This window comes from Panicum hallii, chromosome 8 (assembly GCF_002211085.1).
Source record: "Panicum hallii strain FIL2 chromosome 8, PHallii_v3.1, whole genome shotgun sequence".
NCBI lineage: Eukaryota > Viridiplantae > Streptophyta > Magnoliopsida > Poales > Poaceae > Panicum > Panicum hallii.
This window is the reverse complement of record NC_038049.1, coordinates 43,511,792-43,525,086: the sequence shown is the minus strand read 5'-3', so window position 1 is coordinate 43,525,086 and position 13,295 is coordinate 43,511,792. Positions and strand designations below refer to the sequence as shown.

The 13,295-nt window shown below is 45.4% G+C and overlaps 1 protein-coding gene across 1 annotated transcript; it reads right to left on the bottom strand.

The window, feature by feature from the left end:
* Positions 1–10,588: 10,588 nt before the first annotated feature.
* LOC112872392 lies at positions 10,589–12,409 on the bottom strand. Its single transcript, XM_025935472.1, has one exon. The coding sequence runs from the start codon at positions 12,407–12,409 to the stop codon at positions 10,589–10,591; it is 1,821 nt and encodes a 606-aa protein (XP_025791257.1).
* Positions 12,410–13,295: the final 886 nt, after the last annotated feature.

Genomic DNA, 13,295 nt, shown 5'->3' with positions numbered 1-13,295 from the left:
ACCACGAGCAGAGAAGAACAGAACCGATGAGCGGGACTGCAACAACTGAATCTATGTCTGAATTCTGGTTCAGACAAAAAACAAAGTTCAGAAGAGAGAATTTCTAAAAGAAAAAAAGTAGAGAGCAATGGATGGCGTCCGAGTGTCGGAGTGTGCATGGATGTTTGCAGCAACACCGAGCTGCCAGCGATATATCAGGCACACGAACATGGCGAGGGGGCGGCGGCGGTCGCGCAGGCAGAAGCTACGATGGCCGTGGTGCTGGATCGGAGGACGACGCCTTGACCTCGACTCCCCGTGAAGCCAAGCACGCTGCTGCCAGCTTGACTCGGCTCCAATGGCCACGGATCGCGCTAAGGGATGAACGGGTAATGGGGCTTCCTGAATCCGACCGGGAGGATGGCGGCGACGGCGGGCGCGGTGGAGGGACGGCGGACGGGCGGGAGGATGAGCCGATCCAGGCTAAGGACCTACTCGCAAATATTAGGGGCTATTTGAAAATATTCGGATTGCGATTAATAGCCGCGATCCAAATAAGAGAGGTATTTGCAAAATAGAGAGGACCTGTATGCATATATAGTCGGATCGCGATTGATAATCGGGATCCGATCTAGGGGGGCATATGAAAAATATTGAGGGCATATCTATAAATATCCTGATCACGATTTTTAACATTGTTTTCCGGCCGGCGAGGCCACGGCGTCACGCTGCCGCCGGTGACCTCCGTTGTTCCCGTCGCCAATCTGCTGCCTCTGCCAGCATCTCGAGGCGTCACCGCCCACCGCCCTTCTCTTCCGGCGATGGTGCCGCGGCAGGGCGGCCGCGAGGGGCCCGCGCCGCGCGGTGGCGGCAGACGGCCACAGATTGGACGCAGAACGGCGAGGCGACCTCCGTCCAAAGACGTCGCTGGTGCCTGGTGTTTTCCCGTCGGTGGATCCAGTAGCATTACCGAGCCCTAGCTGCAGGTATCTGTTCTTCCTAACTCTAAAAAAAGTATTTGTTCTTCCCAAGCTGCTAAAAAAGCAAAAAAAAATAAATAAATTCACACACCCATACGCTCTTTCAGTCTACTGTCTTTACGTTTTGTTTCCATCTTTACTAAAGAACAAAATCACGACAACTAATTCGGGTTTGAATTCGGATCAAACAGTAGCCACACAGAACTCCTGTGAGTTTATTAAAAGAAAGAAAGAAAAAGAAAATAGAAACAGAGATTGGGGAAGTGCACAACTAGACAGCCAAAATTGAATTAATCCTGCAACTAGGCATCACTGCATTGCTACTTTAGAGAGCACCCAATGGATTAATGTTGTACCGCCATTCCAAACACTGACCTTTTTCTGTCAATTAGAAGTTGCCATATCATTTGATGGTAGGTTGAAGTAAACAAATCACTAAATGAGACTTTGACACGCTACTATTTTTTATTTTCGCAATATATTCCTCAAAGTATTGTGTTTGCAGTTATCTTTTAAATTAGCATGATTTTTAGTTACTCAGCCAAAGGGCCGGCCGGGACCATCATCTACTACTTCTACCACTTGCTTTGTTGCCCATGCAGAACATATGGACTATGAACTACCTAATTGAAATTCTCCAAGGAAACCTTTGGGTCATAATCTTGAGAAAAAACGTCTTTCATATGACATAACATGATTAGATGACAAGAGTCAGAACAAGAGGGCCACCTGCATAAAAGAGCAATAAGGATAACAGAGTTATGTGCATGCCTGAATTTTGGATAGAAAGTAGCGACAGTGAATTATCTCAAAGTTCAGAAGAAAGATGTATTTTCTATTGAATACCCCCAATACTGCGCATGCTTGGTTTAATACATCAGGATTCGAGGAATTTCAGTTCCCAACATTTCGTCTTCCTTTTAATTTCCCTAAACGTTCTGCAGCTTTCATATTTAATCTAGACCCAGGAGAAATGAATTATATTAAAATGATAACTTTGGTGGAAGCATAAAATGAGACATCTGGCATCGAATTTGTGCTTAATTATTCTTGGCACAATACATTGGTTTCATGCCAGCAAGCTGGTACTCGTGGTTCTATTAGCTTTTCTATGCTAATTACCACCAATATTTTTGCTACCTCTCATAATTGTATGGCTCGAATTCTTGCATCGTTGGACGTTTGTTAGATAGAAATCACAGAACTACTCTTCAAGAAGCAAAACTGTAAGGATGAGCGGGACTGCAACAACTGAACGAAAGTCTGAATTCTGGTTCATCAAACAAGAGACCTGAAAGTTCAGAAGAAATAATTTGTGTCGATGGTATTCGACAAGCACACAGGATTCAATCAGTTTCTACTGGAGGAACTGAACATAAGATGATGCATTAACACGCAAGCATCTAGGGAAACGAAGAAAAAAGGCAGAGTAGAAAGCAGAGATGAATTTCGTTAAAGAAAAACCGGAGAGCAATGGATCGCGGCAGAGTGTGCATGGACGTTTACTGCAACGTTGAGCCGCCAGCGATCTATCAGGCGCTCGATCATGGCGACTGGCGAGGGCGCCACCACCATCGCAGCCGTGGACATGCAGGCACAGGCTGCAACAGCCGTGGTACGGGAGGACAACGGCCATGTCCGCCGTCCTCGTGAAGCCAAGCGCGAGCTGCTCGGTAGATTCGGGAGGCTCGGATGGCCATGGATCGCGCTAGGGGCTAAACGGGTGATGGAGATTCGTGATTCCGGCCGGGAAGATGGCGGCAGCGGCCGGCGGGCGGCCGACGGGCGGGAGGATGAAAGGATTCGATCATGCAAATAGTTTGGGTTTATGTGCAAATATTCGGATCGCGATTACTAATCGCGATGCGAATTAGGGGGATAATTGAAAAGTTATGAGGGGGTATTTGTCAATATTTGGATCGAGATTATTAATTGCGATCCAAATTAAGAGTGTATATGAAAAATAATAATGGTGTATCTGTAAATATTTGCGTTGCAATTTTGACAAATATTTTCCGGCCGAGGTCGCGGCGTCGCGCTGCCGCCGATGACCTCCGTTACCCTCGCCGCGACGCAACCCTCTGCTGCTCCCCGTCCAATCGCACGCGCCAATCTGCTGCCTCCGCCGGCATCCCACGCGCCACCGCCCGCGCTGCCCACCGCCCTTCTCGTCTGGAGGTGGTGCCGCGGCGGAGCCGGCCGGCGGGGTCGAGAGCGCGCATCGCGTGGTTTCGAGAGACGGCGAGGGATGGGACTAGTCGCGGATTGGCTGCGACATGGCGACACGGCCGCCGGCCGACGACGGCGCTGGTGGCTGGCGTCTTCGTGTTGGTTGATGCAGTAGCTTTGCCAAGCGGCGGGCCGCCGGCAGGTCTGTGTTCATCTCAACTGGCTGCTGGAAGAGTAATTCTTTTCACTTAATTCGCTCTTTCAAACTGCAGTCTTTGGTTTTTTTTTTCATCTTTACTGAAGAAAAAAAATAACGACAACTAACTCATGTCTGAATCTCGGATCAAACAGTAGCCCCACAAAACTCAGTTCAGTAAAGAAAAGTGGAAACATTATAAAAAGAGAGAGATTTAGTACCCCACAAATTGCAGTGATTTAGCTTGTCATTCGAAAGGGCTCAACATTTATTCCTAATCAATCATACACTTCTTGGCCCTTTGAAATAAAATAAAACAAAATGAAGTATCTTTTGTATTAGAAGTATCCTCCATATATGCCTCATGAGCAGAGTATCCACCCCTTCAATTCATTCACCTTTCCTCAACTTGGTCCACCTTACAATTCTTGAATTGGTTCAGTCCTCTCAACTTGGTCTACCATTCAATTAGTGTAGTTAAGCCCATTGGAACCCACATGCCATCCTACCAGGAAAATGTGCCGTCTCTTGTTACCAATTTAGTCCAATTTCAGAATGACGCAAAGAGTAAACATTGCAGTTTCTCAAGGGTTTACTACTAATTCATGACTTTTATTTGATCTTGATGAATGAAGTCATGCATTCCCCTTGCCAATTCTTGTATTCGATAGAATTCATTGGCACTTTATAACATGGCAAACACAACAGTCCTCTTCTTTCCTTTCTTGGTGGACTTATGTAGTGGCCGTCACTCATCTTGTAAAACATAATTTTCTTGCTGTCACAATTTCTTTGCTTCCAATACCACATATGCTTGCTACTTGCCAAGGGTGCGACAGTACAATTGCTGAGCAATACAAGGGTGCAACAGTACAATTGCCAATATTACAATACTCTTCATTCTTTTGTTCTTCATTTTTTTCTCCCAATTTTCTTCTCTTCTTTTTTTGCTGCTGGAGAGAAGCTACCCTTGATTCTGAACAAATGAAGTTTCTGGTAGGAGCCTTTCAGGATGCATTTTATTGTTTCATGTAAGGTCCATATGTAGCTGGAGCTGTGTCTGTGTGCATACTACACGCAGCAGCAAGATGTTACCATGTCGCCGAATTTGATATGCATGTAATCTGTTGGCACTGACGGTGCATTATAGGAGGACAAAAAGGCCTGCGCTTTTCTTTCCCCCTTTTTTCAAAAAAGAGAGAGGAAAGTTGAGGCGATAAGGGCAGGGCACAAGTGAAATTAATACGTAGAGTATGGTTCGCCAAAAAGAAAAAGCCAACATGAGTTTAGAAAAAGTTTAAAAACAATGGCATGCAGATTGCTGTATTGAACAAGCCTACGGAAGCTGCATTGTCTATTCATGTTCACCGTAGTTCTCAGTAATATAATAGGTTACATGTATACAACTTCAATGTCCTCTGGGCTGTGCCTCTCAGCCGCGCTAGCTTTCTAAGATAGATGCAGCGTCAGGATAAATTGTCAGGCTACACCTATCAGCCATCCAATCAAAATGGATACATCCTCGAGCACTCTCATCAGTCACGCACGCATATTTCGTTTACTTTACATCACAAGAACGGTATGCAGTATTTGTGTACCATAAGAATATTAGCTGATAATGGTCACCAACTCTAGTTTCCGAAGCATTTCAGAAGAAGTGATGGTACTTCAGAACTATGCCCGTATACCCTATGAGATTAATGGTAAAGAAGTGATGGTAATTCAGAACTATATATGCCCGTATGTCCTGGTTCCTGTCCATAGAAGTGTAAGGGTATTTAAGCACCCCCCCCCCCCCACACACATCATGAGTGCATGATTTAGACATTTAGTCATTCATTCAGAACAGCTGATCAATTGATCATCTACTCTTTAATTACCTGCATGCTAAAAAATCCAACGTGTTTAGGTCGCACCAGTAGCCGTATGCATCTATTATATAAGAGTGTTAAAAGAAGCCACCACGTTCGCCGATAGGGTTTAGAAATTTTCACATTAATCTAGAAAAGAGAAGTCCCACTTTAATTAAAAAAGAGAAGAATTTACACCGTTGGATTTTATGAAGATTTAGCGGTTTAAGACTAACTGAATTTTATAAAGATCTAACGGTTTAAGATTAACTCAAAGAGTCCGTATCAAATACGTGATAAATAAAATATAATTTTATAATTAAAAAATAAGAAAGTTAGGATTTTATCAAAAGAGTCCTAGCCGAATATAATTAGTAAATAGTTAAATTTGGAATTAAAAATAAGAAAATTTAGACTTAACCAAAGAGTTTATATTAAATACAATTACTAAATAAAATGGGGAATTAAATAAATAACAACATTAGCACTTGACAAAAAAGTATATATCCAATGCAAGTAAATAATTAAATTCTGAATTTAAAATATAAAGAAATTAATAATTGGTCAAATAATAAAAATTGATAATTTAATTTTTATTGAGTTTGGTAAGCCAATTACGGATATAAATAGCCTATATAGAATAAAATTATCAAAGCTACGTTAAGAAATATGGCTTGAAATTATTACACTAATAAAAAATGATAAACGATATTAATTTTTATGATAATCTAATGGTTTAAGGTAATTCAAAGAGTTTGTTGAATATAATTAATATGTAGTTTAATTTGAAATTAAAACAATATAATATCTATAGTATTATATATGAATTTAGAGGGAAATAGAAAAATAAGAATTTCATGTAAGTAACAAATAATAAATAACTAAACTATAAGGAAAAAATAATTAAAATGGTACCTAAATTTTGAAAAAAATTACTTACATAAAGGGCATAGGTTCCTAAATTTATCAAGCTAGCCATTTATTTTCATGCTAATATTACTATGAGTACATTTTTTCATAAACGGTTAACAACTGATAATGGTACAAGTGACCATGATAATTGTTTGGATATGTTTGTTAGTGTTTCTTCAACGAATAAAAAATAGCTTGAAACAAGAAGCCCACATAAAAACCCCAAAACAACTTACACTATGAAGGAGAGAAAAAATAGCTTCACTAGCTTCTCCTCCCTCCCCAAACACCAAAATTGTTTTTGGAATTACCACATTACTGCTAAGAAAATATTTTTCTAAACGTTCGGCTCCACCAAAAAAGTTGCTTCACCATTGAAGCCAAAATTAAAACTATTTCTTGCTGTGGTCTACATTTGGTTCGTGTTATTATTAACTAAAAGACTATAAGATAGTCAGCAATTTAGGAAGCATGATGATAACCGCAATAAAAAGCATTCGAATGACCACGAGAAGCACAACTTAATACTACTACTAATAATTTATAGAGAATAACTACGGTCAAAAGAAAGAAGAGTGAAAAAAAGTCAAAAAGTGTCGGATTCCGAAGGAGTGATAATGACCATAGAGAAAACAGTGGGTTGATCGCGAAAAATATAGCCACATAACAGCATAGGGAGAACAAATGCACAATTAGTAAAATTAGGCTTGAAAGCAACAGGAGATGTTACATCTTCAAAAGTACAATAAAAACTAACGTACAAAGATTAGAGGCACAATAATAATAGGATGATAGTACAATCATATCACAGCCGTAACATGAAATTAGCTCGGTCAAAATGTTGAATACCACCCTAACATGGCCACAAAGGTACGGTGATCACCTCTAGCGACAAAAGAAGTAGCAAGATGTGATGTAGCATTGCCCGATCTTCCGATAGGTACGGCAAATTCGATTGGTGGAGTCACAATGTTGGTGATCCGAAGATGTGATGTAGCACCGCCCGATCTTCCGATAGGTATGGCAAATTCGATTGGTGGAGTCACGACGTTAGCGATCCGAGTTTCTAATCAATCACGATTTGAACCCCTGCAATCGTTACACCGCTGCTCCATTAGTTATCAACCAAGCACAATTTAAATGATCTCGCCAAGAAGGCTTTCCTGCAAGCAAGTCGAAGAACACAAGCAAGAAAGGGTAAACTCGCAATCTGAAATTGCAGATGTATATGAAGCAAAGAATAAGATGGGGTTCAAGCTCTGATCACAAAAGGACTAATCACCACAATGGTGTAGAACAAGAACGGAGGTCTGATTCACAGCAAAAGGACTCAACATCATAGTTACAATGAAAGAGATCTGTATCTCAATGAAAAAATAGAACTAAACAAAACGCAAACCCTAATGTGGCGGCTGCTACTAAGTTTATACCGAAGGTGGAAACATCCTAGGGTGGAGGGCGACCAAGTGGGGGCATCCTCAACCTGGGCTTAAGGCCCGACAAAATATAAGGCCGACTTGGCCCAAAATAGGTGACGCAACACCTTGTCGTGGTCACACAAGAAGTAGTTTTACAAGTTGTTGAAATAGTCGTACGAGTTGTTGAAGTAGTCGGAAGTAGTCGTACGAGTTGTTGAAATAGTCGGAAGTAGTCGTACAAGTTGTTGAAGTAGTCGTTCGAGCTTCAGAAAGTAATCGATCGAGGCACCGAGTAGTCGTACTTGTTGAGGATGTAGTTGCAGGCGACAAAGAGGTACGGGCGACGATGTCGATGAACAGAGTTGGTGCGCAGGGACTGATGGTGAACAGTACCAAATCTCGAACGTGAAGACCAAGTTGGTGACAATTTGTAACATGTAGAAAATCAAATCTCAGGTGTATCCAGCATGGTGATGTCCTCATCAAGATGGATCTAAGAAGTTTAGGAGAGAAAAAACCATAGGTTATGCAGTCACATGTTATGCTGATGTGATCTAGAGCAAAGAAATATGGAAGTCGATGTTTAACTTCCATGGCCATCCACAGAAAGTTGAAGAATGTGTTTGAAAAGAGAAAAAATAGGCACTGTTTAGGGAACTGAAGCAGGAGAGAGGGGATAAGCACAAAAGAGAAGGTTACACCTTACTGGCTGCATAGTGAATATGTGGATCCAGTTGACAATACTTGCTGGAAAAAAAATACACCAATCGTAAGACATTATGGGAGCATTGATGTATGGGACTTTAGGTACTAGAAAGTGGAGAATAATCAAAAGGAAGGAGATTATTTGTTTCTACTTTATACATTGAACTACTTATCTATCTTCTCTAAAAACGCGAGGATAATTTTCCATGCTGCTGATGAAAGTCTCATTAAAAAATTGGATCGCTAGTCAGAAAAATTAAAAATTATATTCTTGCTAAAAGTATTATATGTAATATACATATGAGCACTAGAAAAATAGGAAAAAATATAATTGTGTATAAGATAGTACATTTCTTCTGATTCATGTTCCAAAAATACTGCATAGTGTTCCAAGAAAATATGAAAGATAAGAAAAGACATACATGATACCTAAGGTTAGGTCATCTTAAAAAATAGTTATAATAACACCATTCAAAAACATCATTAAAAAACATTATCGCATCTATTTTTAAGTTAAAATATATGGAATGAAAAAACTAGGTACCCGCGCTGTCTGCTGACACTTTGTATCAGATCGATCACGTACGTGTGATCTCGGGGGATACTTTGTTCGAGACTTGAGTGATGAAGATTCTTCAGGAAACTACATGAGTTCCATGCTTGCTTGTTGAAGGAAAACAATGGAACAGACATGGGAAGACACAGATGCTAGCTGGAGAGCTTCTTCAATTCAGTGGCTCATGAATTCAGAACGAATTAAGCGAGCAGTTGCATCGATCTCGTTTTTGCTTCACACAATTGTCGCGGTTTCGGTAACAGATTTGGTACGTCCTCGAATCACTTGACCAAAGAACTCTGGAACTACTCCGTCGTTCTCGGCGAATGCGACGGCGAGGCTGCCATTTGCCCAGCGGCCATCGCCATCCTTCGATCAGTGGGGCTCGCTACCGCATCACGCTCTGCTCCGGCGGACCTCGACGTGCCTCCTCCGCCATGGCGCCTTGCAGCCCCCCCGCGCCTGCCTGGCGACGACGACCGGCTCCCCTGCTGCAATCCCCGGCCGATCCTCGCCCGCACATCTCCGATCCGACGGATAAAAGGGTCCAAGGGGTGGACGGTATTTGAAATACCCGTCCACCCGGTCGGTCGGTAATTCAGCCACCGTCCACCCCTGGTCGTCGCGACTGCGCCGCCTCCGTTGGCTCGCCGTGGCTCGCCGGAGTGCCACCGCGCCGACGGGGTTTCTCTCGGTCATGTCCTTCCACCCGGACCAGGAGACCTCCATTCTTGAATCCAATGCTTGCAGCAGCCACGAGCCCACGACTGCCCGGCGAGCGCGCGGCCATGGCACCATGCGGTGCCAAGCTCTGGCCCTGCCCAGACATCCGGCCGACGACGCAGCAGCCACGCAGCTCGAAAGGTCCGCCGGCCGGAACGTCTCATGCACACGCACGCGCTGCAGTTCTTGCACGCAACGATGCAGGAATTCATGAGATCGATCAAACCCAGCCGTGGCTCACGAGCGGCGGCGGCGCTCCTGCCCGCGCGCGGCGCGGCGCGCCGCCAGGACACGTTCGCCGCCGTCTCCTGCGCCACGTTGTCGCCATCGTGATCACCGCGCGTGCAGGAAGGCCGCATCCCCAGGCGCCACCGGCAGCACGCTTGTAGGCCATTGAAACAAGATTACAAGATCATGATGCAAGATTTAGTCGTCAAATCACTCGAAGCAGATGACCAACTATCATCTACTTAGCCTGCTGCCGGATTCACACATGCTTGATATGCACAACACATGGATCTTCAGGCTGGGATCCCCTGCCTAAAGAATTGATCGATCTGGAGATGCAGTGCTCGCTGCTGCACTGTCCCTGCTAATTCTGTTCTCGATTTCTTTGTTTTTTTTTCTGGAGACATGTTGTTTGGCTTTTGTGGCCTTTCTATAGTGAAAACTGGCACAGATGAGTGTTTCTACAGTAGCGGTCTATCCCAACATGACAATGTATAGAAAATAGAGGTAGAATGTTACAGGCACTTGGTAGATATGGACTGCTACGTCTGCACTGGTTGGAGAGATCGATCAGACATCCTCCTTTGGCCCTGCCGGGCCTCGCTTCAGCACACCGGCGTGCGTGAGCAGCGCCCAGATGTGCGTGATGAACTCCCCTCCTCTGGCAAGAGCTTCCAGGTGCGCCCGGGCATCGTCGGACGGCGAGACGTACAGCATCATCTCCGCCCGGAAATCAGAGAGGACCTTCCATCGCAGTTTCGTCTCTGGTATGTCGTCAATCAGACGCCTCGCCAGCCGAGCGCCCTGCTTAACGATCGATGCTTCATGATCACCATCGGCATCACCATCATGCTGGGTGCTGTTGTTTCTCATTAGTTCCTCACACGGTCACACCTTCTCTCCAACGTCTTGGCCTTTTTGAGCAACTCGCTTGCTTCGTCGAGTGTCCGATCAAGCATGGATTCCGATTCAGAGCTGTGGCCGGGCAACAGGTTCGGTGCAAAAGCCAGGAGATGCATGCAGTACCGAGACAGAGCGGAGGCCGTTCTGACTGCGTCGTCTTCTCTGTCGCGTGCATCCACCAGATGGTGCTCGCACAGGGTCGTGGCAATGTGCCAGACCAGTATGGTGCGAGTCACCGTCGTCCCGTCGGTAGCAGTAGCATCCCATGCCCATGAGAGGTTACCATGGACGCCATTGTTTTGCAGCGATGCTACCCCGTTGGTCAGCCGGCCGTTGCTTCTCAGTAGGGAATCCACGGCTTTCTTCACATTCTCGGACAGCATGACTGAGTTCTTGCGCCCCTTCTTGGTCTTGTTCACCAGGAACAGTGTAGCATAGTGGAGACAATTGCTAACTCGGCTTTTGCGGCCAAGGTCCCGGAGGATACAGTACTGCCCAAGCCTGCGCTTCCATGGGCGATACCCCTTGAACCTCAAGAGAAGGCCTGTGATCGTCTCAAGGAAGCAGCCGCTTCTTTGCAGAAAAGGCGTGGCGACGTAGCTCCGTACCAGCGCCACCTTGAACCAACCTGAGGCTATGTACAGGTACAGCTGGTATGCCTCCAGGAATGCCAGGACAACGGTTATGAGTATGGTGGTGCGGTGAACCCTATCGCGATCCATGGCGAGCCAGCAGGTCAGCCAGGAGCACAGGGCAAACATGATGACGGGCAGGCAGAGAGCAAAGAACCGACCCTTTCGGTCGAGGTAAGAGTACCTTGTGTAATACAGGTCATGGACGAAAACAAGCTCTTCCTCGACGACCCTGAAGGCCCGCTGATGCGGCTTGTCCCCGGCGAGAAGGCCTTTGAACACAAAGTCGTGGGTTTTCTCGAGCTCTGCCTCTGAGAGCTCGAAGCCAGCAAATCTCCGGTTGAGCATCTTGGAGAGTGCCATGGAGAGGCACAGGTCCTTGAGCAACTTGCCCCGCTGATCGTGGAGCAGCAGGCTCCCCCTGCACTGCCAGATCTGCTCCACGGTGGTGACCTTCAAGCAGGAGTCGTCCTGCTTGTACCATGGTTTGCCCCCAGCAGCAGGGCGCTTGAGGCAGCGTTTCTCGCCGGCGACCATGTACCGGTAGCCTTCCATGGTCACCGGATCGAAGGGCAGGTTGTTGTCCTTATGCTTCATGTACTCGGCGACCACCTTGGTGTTCTTGCAGAGGTAGGACTTGCTCACCATCCTCATGGAAGCGATCATGACATACCACTTGAGGACGACGACGAGCAGGATGGCCGAGAGCGGGGCCAGGTAGGGCATTTTCCGGTCGCCGTATATCCTCAGCACGACGTACACCATCAAGAACCCCTTGAAGAGGTGCTTCACGTAGATGCTCTTCCAGTTGTCGATGTCGTTGAGGCGGCAGGCCGTGAGGCTGTCCGTGTTGCCGAGGAGCAGCAGCAGGAACACGGCCCAGATGCCGAAGTCGTCGACGTACCAGTCGGAAGATTGCATGCGCCCGATGGTGTAGCTCACCAGCGGGAAGGAGAGCGTGTAGGCTCCCGCCACGATGGTGTGGAGGAGACCGTGGCTCGACAACCGGCGTAACGAGCCCAGGACGTGCAAGAGGAGCATGGAGAGAACAGCTACGATGACATGAACTTGCACAGTTGTTATGTGATCGCTACTAGGGCAATCATCATCTGAGGGAAGGGGGCTGGGTGCGAAATCCATGTCAGAAGCAGCTGCCATGGTTTCGTACGTGCCCCACAGATCTGATGATCAGAGTGGGCGCTGTGGTTCACGGAGTAGACAGTAGGAGGAGTCGTCTTGGAGAACCCTCCCTCTGAGAGGCCCATGTATATATACAAAGAAAAAGCATCTCTTGGTGCTTGTTGATCCGGCACTTACAAGAGAGGACCATACATACATGCATGCATACTGTTTTACGCCATCGAACGGTCCAAAGGTATGTTTCCATCCGAGTGTTAATACGGAAGTACTGAACTTTAGCACTAGCTCATCCAAAGGGAGTTCTAATAGGGTGGAGCTAAACTTTAGCCAAGACTTGATAACTTTAGCATATGTATGAGCGCTAATATTTGCTAAAGTTTAGCACTCAACTTTAGTTCCTCCGTACAAGCCCTAAGCTTTGTCTAAGCTTGCGGACACGGTCATGGAATCAAATTGTTGATTTGGTGCTATAATTGCTAACTAGTGGCTCACTAATTAAGTCCGTCGTATTACATCCGCTTGTCTTTTGGTGCTATAAGTTTGCTTGCTCTTTTTTTTTGGCGTAGACTTGCGAGGCACAAGGCTCGCAGCTTGCTAAATTAAAGTGGCAAGTGGGGACTAAATGAACAATGCTAAAATGCACTTCAGTCATTGAAACTTAAAAAATTTGGGTAGTAGCATGTATGGGAGTTCAACAGAGAATACACGGAACTGATTTACTCGTCCAATTAAGCAGCGGAAAACAACAGGAAGGATTGAGGTTAGGTATATATAGAGCGACGATGACTAAAAGACATGCTTTCTTAGAGACTAAGCTGTTCACAGTACCATGGAAAAAATAAATATAATGCTTATATGTGATATTTTATCGTTTGAGGCATTATCAATCGACTCATTTACATTT